The sequence below is a fragment of the Pristiophorus japonicus genome, chromosome 11 (assembly GCF_044704955.1).
Source record: "Pristiophorus japonicus isolate sPriJap1 chromosome 11, sPriJap1.hap1, whole genome shotgun sequence".
NCBI classification, from domain to species: Eukaryota; Metazoa; Chordata; class Chondrichthyes; family Pristiophoridae; genus Pristiophorus; species Pristiophorus japonicus.
Window position 1 is genome coordinate 140553237 of NC_091987.1, and position 20948 is coordinate 140574184.

The window sequence follows — 20948 nt, forward strand, 5'->3', positions numbered from 1 at the left end:
GCGACAGTATCGGTGAGATGTTGCCGGGCGATAGTATTGGTGGGATGTTGCCAGGCGACAGTGTCGGTGGGACGTTGCCTAGCGACAGTATCGGTGAGACGTTGCCGGGCGATATTATTGGTGGGAAGTTGCCGGGCGACAGTGTCGGTGGGACGTTGCCTGTCGAAGGTATCGGTGGGATGTTGCCTGGCGACAGTATAGTTGGGCCGTTGCCTGACGACAGTATCGGTGGGACGTTGCCTGGCGACAGTGTCGGAGGGACGTTGCATGGCGACAGTATCGGTGGGACGTTGCCTGGCGACAGTGTCGGTGGGATGTTGCCGGGCGACAGTATCCGTGAGACGTTGCCATGTGACAGTGTCGGAGGGACGTTGCTGGTCGACAGTATCGGTGGGACGTTGCCTGGCGACAGTGTCGGTGGGACGTTGCCGGGCGACAGTGTCGGTGGGACATTGCCTGGCGACAGTATCGGTGCGACGTTGCCTGGCGACAGTATCGGTGAGATGTTGCCTGGCGACATTGTCGGTGGTACGTTGCCTGGCGACAGTGTCAGTGGGACGTTGCCGGGCGACAGTATCGGTGGGACGTTGCCGGGTTACAGTATCGGTGTGACTTTGCCGGGCGACAATATCGGTGGGACGTTGCCGAGCGACAGTATTGTTGGGATTTTGACCCGTGACAGTATTGGTGAGTTGTTGCCTGGCGACAGTATCGCTGCGACGTTGCCTGGCGACAGTATCGGTGAGATGTTGCCTGGCGACAGTGTCAGTGGGACGTTGCCTGGTGACAGTGTCAGTGGGACGTTGCCGGGCGACAGTATCGGTGGGACGCTGCCGGGCGACAGTATCGGTGGGACGTTGCCTGGCGACAGTATCGGTGGGACGTTGCTTGGCGACAGTATCGGCGGGACGATGCCGGGCGACAATGTCGGTGGGACATGCCGGACGACCGTATTGGTGGGACGTTGCCTGGCGACAGTATCGGTGGGACGTTGCCTGGTGACAGTATCGGTGAGATGTTGCCGGGCGACAGTGTCTGTGGGACGTTGCCTGGCGACAGTATCGGTGAGATGTTGCCGGGCGATAGTATTGGTGGGATGTTGCAAGGCGACAGTGTCGGTGGGACGTTGCCTAGCGACAGTATCGGTGAGACGTTGCCGGGCGATATTATTGGTGGGAAGTTGCCGGGCGACAGTGTCGGTGGGACGTTGCCTGTCGAAGGTATCGGTGGGATGTTGCCTGGCGACAGTATAGTTGGGCCGTTGCCTGACGACAGTATCGGTGGGACGTTGCCTGGCGACAGTATCGGTGGGACGTTGCATGGCGACAGTATCGGTGGGACGTTGCCTGGCGACAGTATCGGTGGGACCTTGTCTGGCGAAAGTATCGATGAGACTTTGCCGGGCGACAGTATCGGTGGGACGTTGCCTGGTGACAGTGTCGGAGGGACGTTGCTGGGCGACAGTATCGGTGGGACGTTGCCTGGCGACAGTGTCGGTGGGATGTTGCCGTGCGACAGTATCCGTGAGACGTTGCCTGGTGACAGTGTCGGAGGGACGTTGCTGGTCGACAGTATCGGTGGGACGTTGCCTGGCGACAGTGTCGGTGGGACGTTGCCGGGCGACAGTGTCGGTGGGACATTGCCTGGCGACAGTATCGGTGCGACGTTGCATGGCGACAGTATCGGTGAGATGTTGCCTGGCGACATTGTCGGTGGTACGTTGCCTGGCGACAGTGTCAGTGGGACGTTGCCGGGCGACAGTATCGGTGGGACGTTGCCGGGTTACAGTATCGGTGTGACTTTGCCGGGCGACAATATCGGTGGGACGTTGCCGAGCGACAGTATTGTTGGGATTCTGACCCGTGACAGTATTGCTGAGTTGTTGCCTGGCGACAGTATCGCTGCGACGTTGCCTGGCGACAGTATCGGTGAGATGTTGCCTGGCGACAGTGTCAGTGGGACGTTGCCTGGCGACAGTGTCAGTGGGACGTTGCCGGGCGACAGTATCGGTGGGACGTTGCCTGGCGACAGTATCGGTGGAACGCTGCCGGGCGACAGTATCGGTGGGACGTTGCCTGGCGACAGTATCGGTGAGATGTTGCCGGGCGACAGTGTCGGTGCGACGTTGCCTGGCGACAGTGTCGGTGGGACGTTGCCTGGCGACAGTATCGGTGCGACGTTGCCTGGCGACAGTATCGGTGAGATGTTGCCTGGCGACATTGTCGGTGGTACGTTGCCTGGCGACAGTGTCAGTGGGACGTTGCCGGGCGACAGTATCGGTGGGACGTTGCCGGGTTACAGTATCGGTGTGACTTTGCCGGGCGACAATATCGGTGGGACGTTGCCGAGCGACAGTATTGTTGGGATTTTGACCCATGACAGTATTGGTGAGTTGTTGCCTGGCGACAGTATCGCTGCGACGTTGCCTGGCGACAGTATCGGTGAGATGTTGCCTGGCGACAGTGTCAGTGGGACGTTGCCTGGCGACAGTGTCAGTGGGACGTTGCCGGGCGACAGTATCGGTGGGACGCTGCCGGGCGACAGTATCGGTGGGACGTTGCCTGGCGACAGTATCGGTGAGATGTTGCCGGGCGACAGTGTCGGTGCGACGTTGCCTGGCGACAGTGTCGGTGGGACGTTGCCTGGCGACAGTATCGGTGGGACGTTGCTTGGCGACAGTATCGGCGGGACGATGCCGGGCGACAATGTCGGTGGGACATGCCGGACGACCGTATTGGTGGGACGTTGCCTGGCGACAGTATCGGTGGGACCTTGTCTGGCGAAAGTATCGATGAGACTTTGCCGGGCGACAGTATCGGTGGGACGTTGCCTGGTGACAGTGTCGGAGGGACGTTGCTGGGCGACAGTATCGGTGGGACGTTGCCTGGCGACAGTGTCGGTGGGATGTTGCCGTGCGACAGTATCCGTGAGACGTTGCCTGGTGACAGTGTCGGAGGGACGTTGCTGGTCGACAGTATCGGTGGGACGTTGCCTGGCGACAGTATCGGTGGGACGTTGCCTGGCGACAGTGTCGGTGGGACGTTGCCTGACGACAGTGTCAGTGGGACATTGCCGGGCGACAGTATCGGTGGGATGTTGCCGGGTTACAGTATCGGTGTGACTTTGCCGGGCGACAGTATCGGTGGGACGTTGCCGATCGACAGTATTGGTGGGATGTTGCCCCGTGACAGTATTGGTGAGACGTTGCCGGGCGACAGTATCGCTGCGACGTTGCCTGGCGACAGTATCGGTGAGATGTTGCCTGGCGACAGTGTCAGTGGGACGTTGCCTGGCGACAGTGTCAGTGGGACGTTGCCGGGCGACAGTATCGGTGGGACTTTGCCTGGCGACAGAATTGGTGGGACGCTGCCGGGCGACAGTATCGGTGGGACGTTGCCTGGCGACAGTATCGGTGAGATGTTGCCTGGCGACAGTGTCAGTGGGACGTTGCCGGGTGACAGTATCGGTGGGACGTTGCCTGGCGACAGTATCGGTGTGACGTTGCCGGGCGACAGTATCAGTGATACGTTGCCTGGCGACAGTGTCGATGGGACATTGCCGGGCGACAATATCGGTGGGACGTTGCAGGGCGACAGTATCAGTGGGACGTTGCCTGGTGACAGTGTCGGAGGGACGTTGACGGGCGACAGTATCGGTGGGACGTTGCCGGGCGACAGTATTGGTGGGATGTTGCCGGGCGACAGTATCGGTGGGACGTTGTCTGGCGACAGTGTCGGTGGGACGTTGCCGGGCGACAGTATTGGTGGGATGTTGCCAGGCGACAGTATCGGTGGGACGTTGTCTGGCGACAGTGTCGGTGGGACGTTGCCGGGCGACAGTATCGGTGGGCATTGCCTGGCGACAGTGTCGGTGGGACGTTGCCGGATTACTGTGTCGGTGGGACTTTGCCGGGCGACAGTATTGGTGAGACGTTGCCTGGTGACAGTATCGGTGGGACATTGCCGGGCGACAGTATCGGTGGGACATTGCCTGGCGACAGTATCGGTGGAACGTTGCCTGGCGACAGTATCGGTGAGATGTTGACGTGCGACAGTGTCGGTGGGACGTTGCCTGGCGACAGTATCGGTGGGACGTTGCCTGGCGACAGTATCGGCGGGACGATGCCGGGCGACAGTGTCGGTGGGACATGCCGGACGACCGTATTTGTGGGACGTTGCCTGGCGACAGTATCGGTGGGACGTTGCTTGGTGACAGTGTCGGAGGGACGTTGCTGGGCGACAGTATCGGTGGGACGTTGCCTGGCGACAGTGTCGGTGGGACGTTGCCTGACGACAGTGTCAGTGGGACATTGCCGGGCGACAGTATCGGTGGGATGTTGCCGGGTTACAGTATCGGTGTGACTTTGCCGGGCGACAGTATTGGTGGGACGTTGCCGAACGACAGTATTGGTGGGATGTTGCCCCGTGACATTATTGGTGAGACGTTGCCGGGCGACAGTATCGCTGCGACGTTGCCTGGTGACAGTATCGGTGAGATGTTGCCTGGCGACAGTGTCAGTGGGACGTTGCCAGGCGACAGTGTCAGTGGGACGTTGCCGGGCGACAGTATCGGTGGGACGTTGCCTGGCGACAGTATTGGTGGGAGGCTGCCTGGCGACAGTATCGGTGTGACGTTGCCGGGCGACAGTATCAGTGATACGTTGCCTGGCGACAGTGTCGATGGGACGTTGCCGGGCGACAATATCGGTGGGACGTTGCAGGGCGACAGTATCAGTGGGACGTTGCCTGGTGACAGTGTCGGAGGGACGTTGACGGGCGACAGTATCGGTGGGACGTTGCCGGGCGACAGTATTGGTGGGATGTTGCCGGGCGACAGTATCGGTGGGACGTTGTCTGGCGACAGTGTCGGTGGGACGTTGCCGGGCGACAGTATCGGTGGGCATTGCCTGGCGACAGTGTCGGTGGGACGTTGCCGGATTACTGTGTCGGTGGGACTTTGCCGGGCGACAGTATTGGTGAGACGTTGCCTGGTGACAGTATCGGTGGGACGTTGCCGGGCGACAGTATCGGTGGGACATTGCCTGGCGACAGTATCGGTGGAACGTTGCCTGGCGACAGTATCGGTGAGATGTTGACGTGCGACAGTGTCGGTGGGACGTTGCCTGGCGACAGAATCGGTGGGACGTTGCCGGGTGACAATATCGGTGGGACGTTGCCTGGCGACAGTATCGGTGGGATGCTGCCGGGCGACAGTATCGGTGGGACGTTGCCTGGCGACAGTATCGGTGAGATGTTGCCTGGCGACAGTGTCAGTGGGACGTTGCCGGGTGACAGTATCGGTGGGACGTTGCCTGGCGACAGTATCGGTGTGACGTTGCCGGGCGACAGTATCAGTGAGACGTTGCCTGGCGACAGTGTCGATGGGACGTTGCCGGGCGACAATATCGGTGGGACGTTGCAGGGCGACAGTATCAGTGGGACGTTGCCTGGTTACAGTGTCGGAGGGACGTTGACGGGCGACAGTATCGGTGGGACGTTGCCGGGCGACAGTATTGGTGGGATGTTGCCGGATTACAGTGTCGGTGGGACTTTGCCGGGCGACAGTATTGGTGAGACGTTGCCTGGTGACAGTATCGGTGGGATGTTGCCGGGCGACAGTATCGGTGGGACATTGCCTGGCGACAGTATCGGTGGAACGTTGCCTGGCGACAGTATCGGTGAGATGTTGACGTGCGACAGTGTCGGTGGGACGTTGCCTGGCGACAGTATCGGTGGGACGTTGCCGGGCGACAATATCGGTGGGACGTTGCCTGGCGACATTATCGATGGGACGTTGCCTGGCGACAGTATCGGTGGGACGTTGCCGGGCGACAGAATCGGTGGGACGTTGCCGGGTGACAGTATCGGTGGGACGTTGCCGGGCGACAGTATCGGTGAGACGTTGCCTGGCGACAGTATCGGTGAGATGTTGCCTGGCGACAGTGTCAGTGGGACGTTGCCTGGTGACAGTGTCAGTGGGACGTTGCCGGGCGACAGTATCGGTGGGACTTTGCCTGGCGACAGTATTGGTGGGACGCTGCCGGGCGACAGTACCGGTGGGACGTTGCCTGGCGACAGTATCGGTGAGATGTTGCTGGCGACAGTGTCAGTGGGACGTTGCCGGGTGACAGTATCGGTGGGACGTTGCCTGGCGACAGTATCGGTGTGACGTTGCCGGGCGACAGTATCAGTGATACGTTGCCTGGCGACAGTGTCGATGGGACGTTGCCGGGCGACAATATCGGTGGGACGTTGCAGGGTGACAGTATCAGTGGGACGTTGCCTGGTGACAGTGTCGGAGGGACGTTGACGGGCGACAGTATCGGTGGGACGTTGCCGGGCGACAGTATTGGTGGGATGTTGCCGGATTACAGTGTCGGTGGGACTTTGCCGGGCGACAGTATTGGTGAGACGTTGCCTGGTGACAGTATCGGTGGGATGTTGCCGGGCGACAGTATCGGTGGGACATTGCCTGGCGACAGTATCGGTGGAACGTTGCCTGGCGACAGTATCGGTGAGATGTTGACGTGCGACAGTGTCGGTGGGACGTTGCCTGGCGACAGTATCGGTGGGACGTTGCCGGGCGACAGAATCGGTGGGACGTTGCCGGGTGACAGTATCGGTGGGACGTTGCCGGGCGACAGTATCGGTGAGACGTTGCCTGGCGACAGTAACGGTGGGACGTTGCCGAGCGACAGTATTGTTGGGATTTTGACCCATGACAGTATTGGTGAGTCGTTGCCTGGCGACAGTATCGCTGCGACGTTGCCTGGCGACAGTATCGGTGAGATGTTGCCTGGCGACAGTGTCAGTGGGACATTGCCTGGCGACAGTGTCAGTGGGACGTTGCCGGGCGACAGTATCGGTGGGACGTTGCTTGGCGACAGTATCGGTGGGACGCTGCCGGGCGACAGTATCGGTGGGACGTTGCCTGGCGACAGTATCGGTGAGATGTTGCCGGGCGACAGTGTCGGTGCGACGTTGCCTGGCGACAGTGTCAGTGGGACGTTGCCGGGTGACAGTGTCGGTGGGACGTTGCCTGGCGACAGTGTCAGTGGGACGTTGCCGGGCGACAGTATCGGTGGGACGTTGCCTGGCGACAGTATCGGTGGGACGCTGCCGGGCGACAGTATCGGTGGGACGTTGCCTGGCGACAGTATCGGTGAGATGTTGCCGGGCGACAGTGTCGGTGCGACGTTGCCTGGCGACAGTGTCGGTGGGACGTTGCCTGGCGACAGTATCGGTGGGACGTTGCCTGGCGACAGTATCGGCGGGACGATGCCGGGCGACAGTGTCGGTGGGACATGCCGGACGACCGTATTTGTGGGACGTTGCCTGGCGACAGTATCGGTGGGACGTTGCTTGGTGACAGTATCGGTGAGATGTTGCCGGGCGACAGTGTCTGTGGGACGTTGCCTGGCGACAGTATCGGTGAGATGTTGCCGGGCGATAGTATTGGTGGGATGTTGCCAGGCGACAGTGTCGGTGGGACGTTGCCTAGCGACAGTATCGGTGAGACGTTGCCGGGCGATATTATTGGTGGGATGTTGCCAGGCGACAGTGTCGGTGGGACGTTGCCTAGCGACAGTATCGGTGAGACGTTGCCGGGCGATATTATTGGTGGGAAGTTGCCGGGCGCCAGTGTCGGTGGGACGTTGCCTGTCGACGGTATCGGTGGGATGTTGCCTGGCGACAGTATAGTTGGGCCGTTGCCTGGCGACAGTATCGGTGGATGTTGCCTGGCGACAGTATCAGTGGGACGTTGCATGGCGACAGTATCGGTGGGACATTGCCGGGCGACAGTATCGGTGGGATGTTGCCGGGTTACAGTATCGGTGTGACTTTGCCGGGCGACAGTATCGGTGGGACGTTGCCGATCGACAGTATTGGTGGGATGTTGCCCCGTGACAGTATCGGTGGGACGTTGCTTGGTGACAGTATCGGTGAGATGTTGCCGGGCGACAGTGTCTGTGGGACGTTGCCTGGCGACAGTATCGGTGAGATGTTGCCGGGCGATAGTATTGGTGGGATGTTGCCAGGCGACAGTGTCGGTGGGACGTTGCCTAGCGACAGTATCGGTGAGACGTTGCCGGGCGATATTATTGGTGGGAAGTTGCCGGGCGACAGTGTCGGTGGGACGTTGCCTGTCGAAGGTATCGGTGGGATGTTGCCTGCCGACAGTATAGTTGGGCCGTTGCCTGACGACAGTATCGGTGGGACGTTGCCTGGCGACAGTATCGGTGGGACGTTGCATGGCGACAGTATCGGTGGGACGTTGCCTGGCGACAGTATCGGTGGGACCTTGTCTGGCGAAAGTATCGATGAGACTTTGCCGGGCGACAGTATCGGTGGGACGTTGCCTGGTGACAGTGTCGGAGGGACGTTGCTGGGCGACAGTATCGGTGGGACGTTGCCTGGCGACAGTGTCGGTGGGATGTTGCCGTGCGACAGTATCCGTGAGACGTTGCCTGGTGACAGTGTCGGAGGGACGTTGCTGGTCGACAGTATCGGTGGGACGTTGCCTGGCGACAGTGTCGGTGGGACGTTGCCTGGCGACAGTGTCGGTGGGACATTGCCTGGCGACAGTATCGGTGCGACGTTGCCTGGCGACAGTATCGGTGAGATGTTGCCTGGCGACATTGTCGGTGGTACGTTGCCTGGCGACAGTGTCAGTGGGACGTTGCCGGGCGACAGTATCGGTGGGACGTTGCCGGGTTACAGTATCGGTGTGACTTTGCCGGGCGACAATATCGGTGGGACGTTGCCGAGCGACAGTATTGTTGGGATTCTGACCCGTGACAGTATTGCTGAGTTGTTGCCTGGCGACAGTATCGCTGCGACGTTGCCTGGCGACAGTATCGGTGAGATGTTGCCTGGCGACAGTGTCAGTGGGACGTTGCCTGGCGACAGTGTCAGTGGGACGTTGCCGGGCGACAGTATCGGTGGGACGTTGCCTGGCGACAGTATCGGTGGAACGCTGCCGGGCGACAGTATCGGTGGGACGTTGCCTGGCGACAGTATCGGTGAGATGTTGCCGGGCGACAGTGTCGGTGCGACGTTGCCTGGCGACAGTGTCGGTGGGACGTTGCCTGGCGACAGTATCGGTGCGACGTTGCCTGGCGACAGTATCGGTGAGATGTTGCCTGGCGACATTGTCGGTGGTACGTTGCCTGGCGACAGTGTCAGTGGGACGTTGCCGGGCGACAGTATCGGTGGGACGTTGCCGGGTTACAGTATCGGTGTGACTTTGCCGGGCGACAATATCGGTGGGACGTTGCCGAGCGACAGTATTGTTGGGATTTTGACCCGTGACAGTATTGGTGAGTTGTTGCCTGGCGACAGTATCGCTGCGACGTTGCCTGGCGACAGTATCGGTGAGATGTTGCCTGGCGACAGTGTCAGTGGGACGTTGCCTCGCGACAGTGTCAGTGGGACGTTGCCGGGCGACAGTATCGGTGGGACGCTGCCGGGCGACAGTATCGGTGGGACGTTGCCTGGCGACAGTATCGGTGAGATGTTGCCGGGCGACAGTGTCGGTGCGACGTTGCCTGGCGACAGTGTCGGTGGGACGTTGCCTGGCGACAGTATCGGTGGGACGTTGCTTGGCGACAGTATCGGCGGGACGATGCCGGGCGACAATGTCGGTGGGACATGCCGGACGACCGTATTGGTGGGACGTTGCCTGGCGACAGTATCGGTGGGACCTTGTCTGGCGAAAGTATCGATGAGACTTTGCCGGGCGACAGTATCGGTGGGACGTTGCCTGGTGACAGTGTCGGAGGGACGTTGCTGGGCGACAGTATCGGTGGGACGTTGCCTGGCGACAGTGTCGGTGGGATGTTGCCGTGCGACAGTATCCGTGAGACGTTGCCTGGTGACAGTGTCGGAGGGACGTTGCTGGTCGACAGTATCGGTGGGACGTTGCCTGGCGACAGTGTCGGTGGGACGTTGCCGGGCGACAGTGTCGGTGGGACATTGCCTGGCGACAGTATCGGTGCGACGTTGCCTGGCGACAGTATCGGTGAGATGTTGCCTGGCGACATTGTCGGTGGTACGTTGCCTGGCGACAGTGTCAGTGGGACGTTGCCGGGCGACAGTATCGGTGGGACGTTGCCGGGTTACAGTATCGGTGTGACTTTGCCGGGCGACAATATCGGTGGGACGTTGCCGAGCGACAGTATTGTTGGGATTCTGACCCGTGACAGTATTGCTGAGTTGTTGCCTGGCGACAGTATCGCTGCGACGTTGCCTGGCGACAGTATCGGTGAGATGTTGCCTGGCGACAGTGTCAGTGGGACGTTGCGTGGCGACAGTGTCAGTGGGACGTTGCCGGGCGACAGTATCGGTGGGACGTTGCCTGGCGACAGTATCGGTGGAACGCTGCCGGGCGACAGTATCGGTGGGACGTTGCCTGGCGACAGTATCGGTGAGATGTTGCCGGGCGACAGTGTCGGTGCGACGTTGCCTGGCGACAGTGTCGGTGGGACGTTGCCTGGTGACAGTATCGGTGGGACGTTGCTTGGCGACAGTATCGGCGGGACGATGCCGGGCGACAATGTCGGTGGGACATGCCGGACGACCGTATTGGTGGGACGTTGCCTGGCGACAGTATCGGTGGGACGTTGCCTGGTGACCGTATCGGTGAGATGTTGCCGGGCGACAGTGTCTGTGGGACGTTGCCTGGCGACAGTATCGGTGAGATGTTGCCGGGCGATAGTATTGGTGGGATGTTGCCAGGCGACAGTGTCGGTGGGACGTTGCCTAGCGACAGTATCGGTGAGACGTTGCCGGGCGATATTATTGGTGGGAAGTTGCCAGGCGACAGTGTCGGTGGGACGTTGCCTGTCGACGGTATCGGTGGGATGTTGCCTGGCGACAGTATAGTTGGGCTGTTGCCTGACGACAGTATCGGTGGGACGTTGCCTGGCGACAGTATCGGTGGGACGTTGCATGGCGACAGTATCGGTGGGACGTTGCCTGGCGACAGTATCGGTGGGACCTTGTCTGGCGAAAGTATCGATGAGACTTTGCCGGGCGACAGTATCGGTGGGACGTTGCCTGGTGACAGTGTCGGAGGGACGTTGCTGGGCGACAGTATCGGTGGGACGTTGCCTGGCGACAGTGTCGGTGGGACGTTGCCTGACGACAGTGTCAGTGGGACATTGCCGGGCGACAGTATCGGTGGGATGTTGCCGGGTTACAGTATCGGTGTGACTTTGCCGGGCGACATTATCGGTGGGACTTTGCCGGACGACAGTATCGGTGAGATGTTGCCTGGCGACAGTGTCAGTGGGACGTTGCCGGGTGACAGTATCGGTGGGACGTTGCCTGGCGACAGTATCGGTGTGACGTTGCCGGGCGTCAGTATCAGTGATACGTTGCCTGGTGACAGTGTCGATGGGACGTTGCCGGGCGACAATATCGGTGGGACGTTGCAGGGCGACAGTATTGGTGGGATGTTGCCTGGTGACAGTGTCGGAGGGACGTTGACGGGCGACAGTATCGGTGGGACGTTGCCGGGCGACAGTATTGGTGGGATGTTGCCGGGCGACAGTATCGGTGGGACGTTGTCTGGCGACAGTGTCGGTGGGACGTTGCCGGGCGACACTATCGGTGGGCATTGCCTGGCGACAGTGTCGGTGGGACGTTGCCGGATTACTGTGTCGGTGGGACTTTGCCGGGCGACAGTATTGGTGAGACGTTGCCTGGTGACAGTATCGGTGGGACGTTGCCGGGCGACAGTATCGGTGGGACATTGCCTGGCGACAGTATCGGTGGAACGTTGCCTGGCGACAGTATCGGTGAGATGTTGACGTGCGACAGTGTCGGTGGGACGTTGCCTGGTGACAGTATCGGTGGGACGTTGCCGGGCGACAGTATCGGTGGGACGTTGCTTGGCGACAGTATCGGTGGGACGTTGCCGGGCGACAGTATCGGTGGGACCTTGTCTGGCGAAAGTATCGATGAGACTTTGCCGGGCGACAGTATCGGTGGGACTTTGCCTGGTGACAGTGTCGGAGGGACGTTGCTGGGCGACAGTATCGGTGGGACGTTGCCTGGCGACAGTGTCGGTGGGACGTTGCCGGGCGACAGTATCCGTGAGACGTTGCCTGGTGACAGTGTCGGAGGGACGTTGCTGGGCGACAGTATCGGTGGGACGTTGCCTGGCGACAGTGTCGGTGGGACGTTGCCGGGCGACAGTGTCGGTGGGACATTGCCTGGCGACAGTATCGGTGCGACGTTGCCTGGCGACAGTATCGGTGAGATGTTGCCTGGCGACATTGTCGGTGGGACGTTGCCTGGCGACAGTGTCAGTGGGACGTTGCCAGGCGACAGTATCGGTGGGACCTTGCCGGGTTACAGTATCGCTGCGACGTTGCTTGGCGACAGTATCGGTGGGACGCTGCCGGGCGACAGTATCGGTGGGACGTTGCCTGGCGACAGTATCGGTGAGATGTTGCCGGGCGACAGTGTCGGTGCGACGTTGCCTGGCGACAGTGTCAGTGGGACGTTGCCGGGTGACAGTGTCGGTGGGACGTTGCCTGGCGACAGTGTCAGTGGGACGTTGCCGGGCGACAGTATCGGTGGGACGTTGCCTGGCGACAGTATCGGTGGGACGCTGCCGGGCGACAGTATCGGTGGGACGTTGCCTGGCGACAGTATCGGTGAGATGTTGCCGGGCGACAGTGTCGGTGCGACGTTGCCTGGCGACAGTGTCGGTGGGACGTTGCCTGGCGACAGTATCGGTGGGACGTTGCCTGGCGACAGTATCGGCGGGACGATGCCGGGCGACAGTGTCGGTGGGACATGCCGGACGACCGTATTTGTGGGACGTTGCCTGGCGACAGTATCGGTGGGACGTTGCTTGGTGACAGTATCGGTGAGATGTTGCCGGGCGACAGTGTCTGTGGGACGTTGCCTGGCGACAGTATCGGTGAGATGTTGCCGGGCGATAGTATTGGTGGGATGTTGCCAGGCGACAGTGTCGGTGGGACGTTGCCTAGCGACAGTATCGGTGAGACGTTGCCGGGCGATATTATTGGTGGGATGTTGCCAGGCGACAGTGTCGGTGGGACGTTGCCTAGCGACAGTATCGGTGAGACGTTGCCGGGCGATATTATTGGTGGGAAGTTGCCGGGCGCCAGTGTCGGTGGGACGTTGCCTGTCGACGGTATCGGTGGGATGTTGCCTGGCGACAGTATAGTTGGGCCGTTGCCTGGCGACAGTATCGGTGGATGTTGCCTGGCGACAGTATCAGTGGGACGTTGCATGGCGACAGTATCGGTGGGACATTGCCGGGCGACAGTATCGGTGGGATGTTGCCGGGTTACAGTATCGGTGTGACTTTGCCGGGCGACAGTATCGGTGGTACGTTGCCGATCGACAGTATTGGTGGGATGTTGCCCCGTGACAGTATCGGTGGGACGTTGCTTGGTGACAGTATCGGTGAGATGTTGCCGGGCGACAGTGTCTGTGGGACGTTGCCTGGCGACAGTATCGGTGAGATGTTGCCGGGCGATAGTATTGGTGGGATGTTGCCAGGCGACAGTGTCGGTGGGACGTTGCCTAGCGACAGTATCGGTGAGACGTTGCCGGGCGATATTATTGGTGGGAAGTTGCCGGGCGACAGTGTCGGTGGGACGTTGCCTGTCGAAGGTATCGGTGGGATGTTGCCTGCCGACAGTATAGTTGGGCCGTTGCCTGACGACAGTATCGGTGGGACGTTGCCTGGCGACAGTATCGGTGGGACGTTGCATGGCGACAGTATCGGTGGGACGTTGCCTGGCGACAGTATCGGTGGGACCTTGTCTGGCGAAAGTATCGATGAGACTTTGCCGGGCGACAGTATCGGTGGGACGTTGCCTGGTGACAGTGTCGGAGGGACGTTGCTGGGCGACAGTATCGGTGGGACGTTGCCTGGCGACAGTGTCGGTGGGATGTTGCCGTGCGACAGTATCCGTGAGACGTTGCCTGGTGACAGTGTCGGAGGGACGTTGCTGGTCGACAGTATCGGTGGGACGTTGCCTGGCGACAGTGTCGGTGGGACGTTGCCTGGCGACAGTGTCGGTGGGACATTGCCTGGCGACAGTATCGGTGCGACGTTGCCTGGCGACAGTATCGGTGAGATGTTGCCTGGCGACATTGTCGGTGGTACGTTGCCTGGCGACAGTGTCAGTGGGACGTTGCCGGGCGACAGTATCGGTGGGACGTTGCCGGGTTACAGTATCGGTGTGACTTTGCCGGGCGACAATATCGGTGGGACGTTGCCGAGCGACAGTATTGTTGGGATTCTGACCCGTGACAGTATTGCTGAGTTGTTGCCTGGCGACAGTATCGCTGCGACGTTGCCTGGCGACAGTATCGGTGAGATGTTGCCTGGCGACAGTGTCAGTGGGACGTTGCCTGGCGACAGTGTCAGTGGGACGTTGCCGGGCGACAGTATCGGTGGGACGTTGCCTGGCGACAGTATCGGTGGAACGCTGCCGGGCGACAGTATCGGTGGGACGTTGCCTGGCGACAGTATCGGTGAGATGTTGCCGGGCGACAGTGTTGGTGCGACGTTGCCTGGCGACAGTGTCGGTGGGACGTTGCCTGGCGACAGTATCGGTGCGACGTTGCCTGGCGACAGTATCGGTGAGATGTTGCCTGGCGACATTGTCGGTGGTACGTTGCCTGGCGACAGTGTCAGTGGGACGTTGCCGGGCGACAGTATCGGTGGGACGTTGCCGGGTTACAGTATCGGTGTGACTTTGCCGGGCGACAATATCGGTGGGACGTTGCCGAGCGACAGTATTGTTGGGATTTTGACCCGTGACAGTATTGGTGAGTTGTTGCCTGGCGACAGTATCGCTGCGACGTTGCCTGGCGACAGTATCGGTGAGATGTTGCCTGGCGACAGTGTCAGTGGGACGTTGCCTCGCGACAGTGTCAGTGGGACGTTGCCGGGCGACAGTATCGGTGGGACGCTGCCGGGCGACAGTATCGGTGGGACGTTGCCTGGCGACAGTATCGGTGAGATGTTGCCGGGCGACAGTGTCGGTGCGACGTTGCCTGGCGACAGTGTCGGTGGGACGTTGCCTGGCGACAGTATCGGTGGGACGTTGCTTGGCGACAGTATCGGCGGGACGATGCCGGGCGACAATGTCGGTGGGACATGCCGGACGACCGTATTGGTGGGACGTTGCCTGGCGACAGTATCGGTGGGACCTTGTCTGGCGAAAGTATCGATGAGACTTTGCCGGGCGACAGTATCGGTGGGACGTTGCCTGGTGACAGTGTCGGAGGGACGTTGCTGGGCGACAGTATCGGTGGGACGTTGCCTGGCGACAGTGTCGGTGGGATGTTGCCGTGCGACAGTATCCGTGAGACGTTGCCTGGTGACAGTGTCGGAGGGACGTTGCTGGTCGACAGTATCGGTGGGACGTTGCCTGGCGACAGTGTCGGTGGGACGTTGCCGGGCGACAGTGTCGGTGGGACATTGCCTGGCGACAGTATCGGTGCGACGTTGCCTGGCGACAGTATCGGTGAGATGTTGCCTGGCGACATTGTCGGTGGTACGTTGCCTGGCGACAGTGTCAGTGGGACGTTGCCGGGCGACAGTATCGGTGGGACGTTGCCGGGTTACAGTATCGGTGTGACTTTGCCGGGCGACAATATCGGTGGGACGTTGCCGAGCGACAGTATTGTTGGGATTCTGACCCGTGACAGTATTGCTGAGTTGTTGCCTGGCGACAGTATCGCTGCGACGTTGCCTGGCGACAGTATCGGTGAGATGTTGCCTGGCGACAGTGTCAGTGGGACGTTGCCTGGCGACAGTGTCAGTGGGACGTTGCCGGGCGACAGTATCGGTGGGACGTTGCCTGGCGACAGTATCGGTGGAACGCTGCCGGGCGACAGTATCGGTGGGACGTTGCCTGGCGACAGTATCGGTGAGATGTTGCCGGGCGACAGTGTCGGTGCGACGTTGCCTGGCGACAGTGTCGGTGGGACGTTGCCTGGTGACAGTATCGGTGGGACGTTGCTTGGCGACAGTATCGGCGGGACGATGCCGGGCGACAATGTCGGTGGGACATGCCGGACGACCGTATTGGTGGGACGTTGCCTGGCGACAGTATCGGTGGGACGTTGCCTGGTGACCGTATCGGTGAGATGTTGCCGGGCGACAGTGTCTGTGGGACGTTGCCTGGCGACAGTATCGGTGAGATGTTGCCGGGCGATAGTATTGGTGGGATGTTGCCAGGCGACAGTGTCGGTGGGACGTTGCCTAGCGACAGTATCGGTGAGACGTTGCCGGGCGATATTATTGGTGGGAAGTTGCCAGGCGACAGTGTCGGTGGGACGTTGCCTGTCGACGGTATCGGTGGGATGTTGCCTGGCGACAGTATAGTTGGGCTGTTGCCTGACGACAGTATCGGTGGGACGTTGCCTGGCGACAGTATCGGTGGGACGTTGCATGGCGACAGTATCGGTGGGACGTTGCCTGGCGACAGTATCGGTGGGACCTTGTCTGGCGAAAGTATCGATGAGACTTTGCCGGGCGACAGTATCGGTGGGACGTTGCCTGGTGACAGTGTCGGAGGGACGTTGCTGGGCGACAGTATCGGTGGGACGTTGCCTGGCGACAGTGTCGGTGGGACGTTGCCTGACGACAGTGTCAGTGGGACATTGCCGGGCGACAGTATCGGTGGGATGTTGCCGGGTTACAGTATCGGTGTGACTTTGCCGGGCGACATTATCGGTGGGACTTTGCCGGACGACAGTATCGGTGAGATGTTGCCTGGCGACAGTGTCAGTGGGACGTTGCCGGGTGACAGTATCGGTGGGACGTTGCCTGGCGACAGTATCGGTGTGACGTTGCCGGGCGTCAGTATCAGTGATACGTTGCCTGGTGACAGTGTCGATGGGACGTTGCCGGGCGACAATATCGGTGGGACGTTGCAGGGCGACAGTATTGGTGGGATGTTGCCTGGTGACAGTGTCGGAGGGACGTTGACGGGCGACAGTATCGGTGGGACGTTGCCGGGCGACAGTATTGGTGGGATGTTGCCGGGCGACAGTATCGGTGGGACGTTGTCTGGCGACAGTGTCGGTGGGACGTTGCCGGGCGACACTATCGGTGGGCATTGCCTGGCGACAGTGTCGGTGGGACGTTGCCGGATTACTGTGTCGGTGGGACTTTGCCGGGCGACAGTATTGGTGAGACGTTGCCTGGTGACAGTATCGGTGGGACGTTGCCGGGCGACAGTATCGGTGGGACATTGCCTGGCGACAGTATCGGTGGAACGTTGCCTGGCGACAGTATCGGTGAGATGTTGACGTGCGACAGTGTCGGTGGGACGTTGCCTGGTGACAGTATCGGTGGGACGTTGCCGGGCGACAGTATCGGTGGGACGTTGCTTGGCGACAGTATCGGTGGGACGTTGCCGGGCGACAGTATCGGTGGGACCTTGTCTGGCGAAAGTATCGATGAGACTTTGCCGGGCGACAGTATCGGTGGGACTTTGCCTGGTGACAGTGTCGGAGGGACGTTGCTGGGCGACAGTATCGGTGGGACGTTGCCTGGCGACAGTGTCGGTGGGACGTTGCCGGGCGACAGTATCCGTGAGACGTTGCCTGGTGACAGTGTCGGAGGGACGTTGCCTGGCGACAGTATCGGTGAGATGTTGCCTGGCGACATTGTCGGTGGGACGTTGCCTGGCGACAGTGTCAGTGGGACGTTGCCAGGCGACAGTATCGGTGGGACCTTGCCGGGTTACAGTATCGGTGTGACTTTGCCGGGCGACAATATCGGTGGGACGTTACCGAGCGACAGTATTGTTGGGATTTTGACCCGTGACAGTATTGGTGAGTCGTTGCCTGGCGACAGTATCGCTGCGACGTTGCCTGGCGACAGTATCGGTGAGATGTTGCCTGGCGACAGTGTCAGTGGGACGTTGCCTGGCGACAGTGTCAGTGGGACATTGCCGGGCGACAGTATCGGTGGGACGTTGCCTGGCGACAGTATCGGTGAGATGTTGCCGGGCGACAGTGTCGGTGCGACGTTGCCTGGCGACAGTGTCGGTGGGACGTTGCCTGGCGACAGTATCGGTGGGACGTTGCCTGGCGACAGTATCGGCGGGACGATTCCGGGCGACAGTGTCGGTGGGACATGCCGGACGACCGTATTGGTGGGATGTTGCCTGGCGACAGTATCGGTGGGACGTTGCCTGGTGACAGTATCGGTGAGATGTTGCCGGGCGACAGTGTTGGTGGGACGTTGCCTAGCGACAGTATCGGTGAGATGTTGCCTGGCGACAGTATAGTTGGGCCGTTGCCTGGCGACAGTATCGGTGGATGTTGCCTGGCGACAGTATCGGTGGGACGTTGCATGGCGACAGTATCGGTGGGACGTTGCCTGGCGACAGTATCGGTGGGACCTTGTCTGGCGAAAGTATCGATGAGACTTTGCCGGGCGACAGTATCGGTGGGACGTTGCCTGGTGACAGTGTCGGAGGGACGTTGCTGGGCGACAGTATCGGTGGGACGTTGCCGGGTTACAGTATCGGTGTGACTTTGCCGGGTGACAATATCGGTGGGACGTTGCCGAGCGACAGTATTGTTGGGATTTTGACCCGTGACAGTATTGGTGAGTCGTTGCCTGGCGACAGTATCGCTGCGACGTTGCCTGGCGACAGTATCGGTGAGATGTTGCCTGGCGACAGTGTCAGTGGGACGTTGCCTGGCGACAGTGTCAGTGGGATGTTGCCGGGCGACAGTATCGGTGGGACGTTGCCTGGCGACAGTATCGGTGGGACGCTGCTGGGCGACAGTATCGGTGGGACGTTGCCTGGCGACAGTATCGGTGAGATTTTGCCGGGCGACAGTGTCGGTGCGACGTTGTCTGGCGACATTGTCGGTGGGACGTTGCCTGGCGACAGTATCGGTGGGACGTTGCCTGGCGACAGTATCGGCGGGACGATGCCGGGTGACAGTGTCGGTGGGACATGCCGGACGACCGTATTGGTGGGACGTTGCCTGGCGACAGTATCGGTGGGACGTTGCCTAGCGACAGTATCGGTGAGACGTTGCCGGGCGATATTATTGGTGGGAAGTTGCCAGGCGACAGTGTCGGTGGGACGTTGCCTGTCGACGGTATCGGTGGGATGTTGCCTGGCGACAGTATAGTTGGGCTGTTGCCTGACGACAGTATCGGTGGGACGTTGCCTGGCGACAGTATCGGTGGGACGTTGCATGGCGACAGTATCGGTGGGACGTTGCCTGGCGACAGTATCGGTGGGATGTTGCCTGGCGACAGTATAGTTGGGCCGTTGCCTGGCGACAGTATCGGTGGATGTTGCCTGGCGACAGTATCGGTGGGACGTTGCATGGCGACAGTATCGGTGGGACGTTGCCTGGCGACAGTATCGGTGGGACCTTGTCTGGCGAAAGTATCGATGAGACTTTGCCGGGCGACAGTATCGGTGGGACGCTGCCTGGTGACAGTGTCGGAGGGACGTTGCTGGGCGACAGTATCGGTGGGACGTTGCCTGGCGACAGTGTCGGTGGGACGTTGCCTGACGACAGTGTCAGTGGGACATTGCCGGGCGACAGTATCTGTGGGATGTTGCCGGGTTACAGTATCGGTGTGACTTTGCCGGGCGACAGTATCGGTGGGACGTTGCCGAGCGACAGTATTGGTGTGATGTTGCCCCGTGACAGTATTGGTGAGACGTTGCCGGGCGACAGTATCGCTGCGATGTTGCCTGGCGACAGTATCGGTGAGATGTTGCCTGGCGAAAGTGTCAGTGGGACATTGCCTGGCGACAGTGTCAGTGGGACGTTGCCTGGCGACAGTGTCAGTGGGACGTTGCCGGGCGACAGTATCGGTGGGACGTTGCCTGGCGACAGTATCGGTGGGACGCTGCCGGGCGACACTATTGGTGGGACGTTGCCTGGCGACAGTATCGGTGAGATGTTGCCGGGCGACAGTGTCGGTGCGACGTTGCCTGGCGACAGTGTCGGTGGGACGTTGCCGGGTGACAGTATCGGTGGGACGTTGCCTGGCGACAGTATCGGTGTGACGTTGCCGGGCGACTAGTATCCGTGAGAAGTTGCCAGGCGACAGTGTCGATGGGACGTTGCCTGGCGACAGTGTCGGTGGGACGTTGCCTGGCGACAGTATCGGTGGGACGTTGCCTGGCGACAGTATCGGCGGGACGATGCCGGGCGACAGTGTCGGTGGGACATGCCGGACGACCGTATTGGTGGGACGTTGCCTGGCGACAGTATCGGTGGGACGTTGCCTGGTGACAGTATCGGTGAGATGTTGCCGGGCGACAGTGTCTGTGGGACGTTGCCTGGCGACAGTATCGGTGAGATGTTGCCGGGCGATAGTATTGGTGGGATGTTGCCAGGCGACAGTGTCGGTGGGACGTTGCCTAGCGACAGTATCGGTGAGACGTTGCCGGGCGATATTATTGGTGGGAAGTTGCCGGGCGACAGTGTCGGTGGGACGTTGCCTGTCGAAGGTATCGGTGGGATGTTGCCTGGCGACAGTATAGTTGGGCCGTTGCCTGACGACAGTATCGGTGGGACGTTGCCTGGCGACAGTGTCGGAGGGACGTTGCTGGGCGACAGTATCGGTGGGACGTTGCCTGGCGACAGTGTCAGTGGGACATTGCCGGGCGACAGTATCGGTGGGATGTTGCCGGGTTACAGTATCGGTGTGACTTTGCCGGGCGACAGTATCGGTGGGACGTTGCCGATCGACAGTATTGGTGGGATGTTGCCCCGTGACAGTATTGGTGAGACGTTGCCGGGCGACAGTATCGCTGCGACGTTGCCTGGCGACAGTATCGGTGAGATGTTGCCTGGCGACAGTGTCAGTGGGACGTTGCCTGGCGACAGTGTCAGTGGGACGTTGCCGGGCGACAGTATCGGTGGGACGTTGCCTGGCGACAGTATCGGTGG

At 60.8% G+C, this 20948-nt stretch overlaps 1 protein-coding gene across 1 annotated transcript; it reads left to right on the plus strand.

The window, feature by feature from the left end:
* Window positions 1-1096: 1096 nt before the first annotated feature.
* LOC139275599 (uncharacterized) lies at window positions 1097-20076 on the plus strand. The gene is made up of 4 exons (XM_070892769.1): window positions 1097-1928; window positions 8039-8509; window positions 13542-14019; window positions 19617-20076. Exons 1-4 carry the CDS (start codon window positions 1097-1099, stop codon window positions 20074-20076), a joined length of 2241 nt encoding a protein of 746 aa, XP_070748870.1.
* The last annotated feature ends 872 nt before the right edge of the window (window positions 20077-20948 follow it).

Excerpts from the sequence above, each read along its gene's own strand:
- LOC139275599 (XM_070892769.1), top strand. The coding sequence starts at position 1,097 with ATGTTGCAAGGCGACAGTGTCGGTGGGACGTTGCCTAGCGACAGTATC. Across the intron at positions 1,929-8,038 it reads GTTGCCTGGCGACAGTATCG|GCGACAGTGTCGGTGGGACG; the intron begins GTGAGATGTTGC and ends GGATGTTGCCAG. Across the intron at positions 8,510-13,541 it reads GTTGCTGGTCGACAGTATCG|GCGACAGTGTCGGTGGGACG; the intron begins GTGGGACGTTGC and ends GGATGTTGCCAG.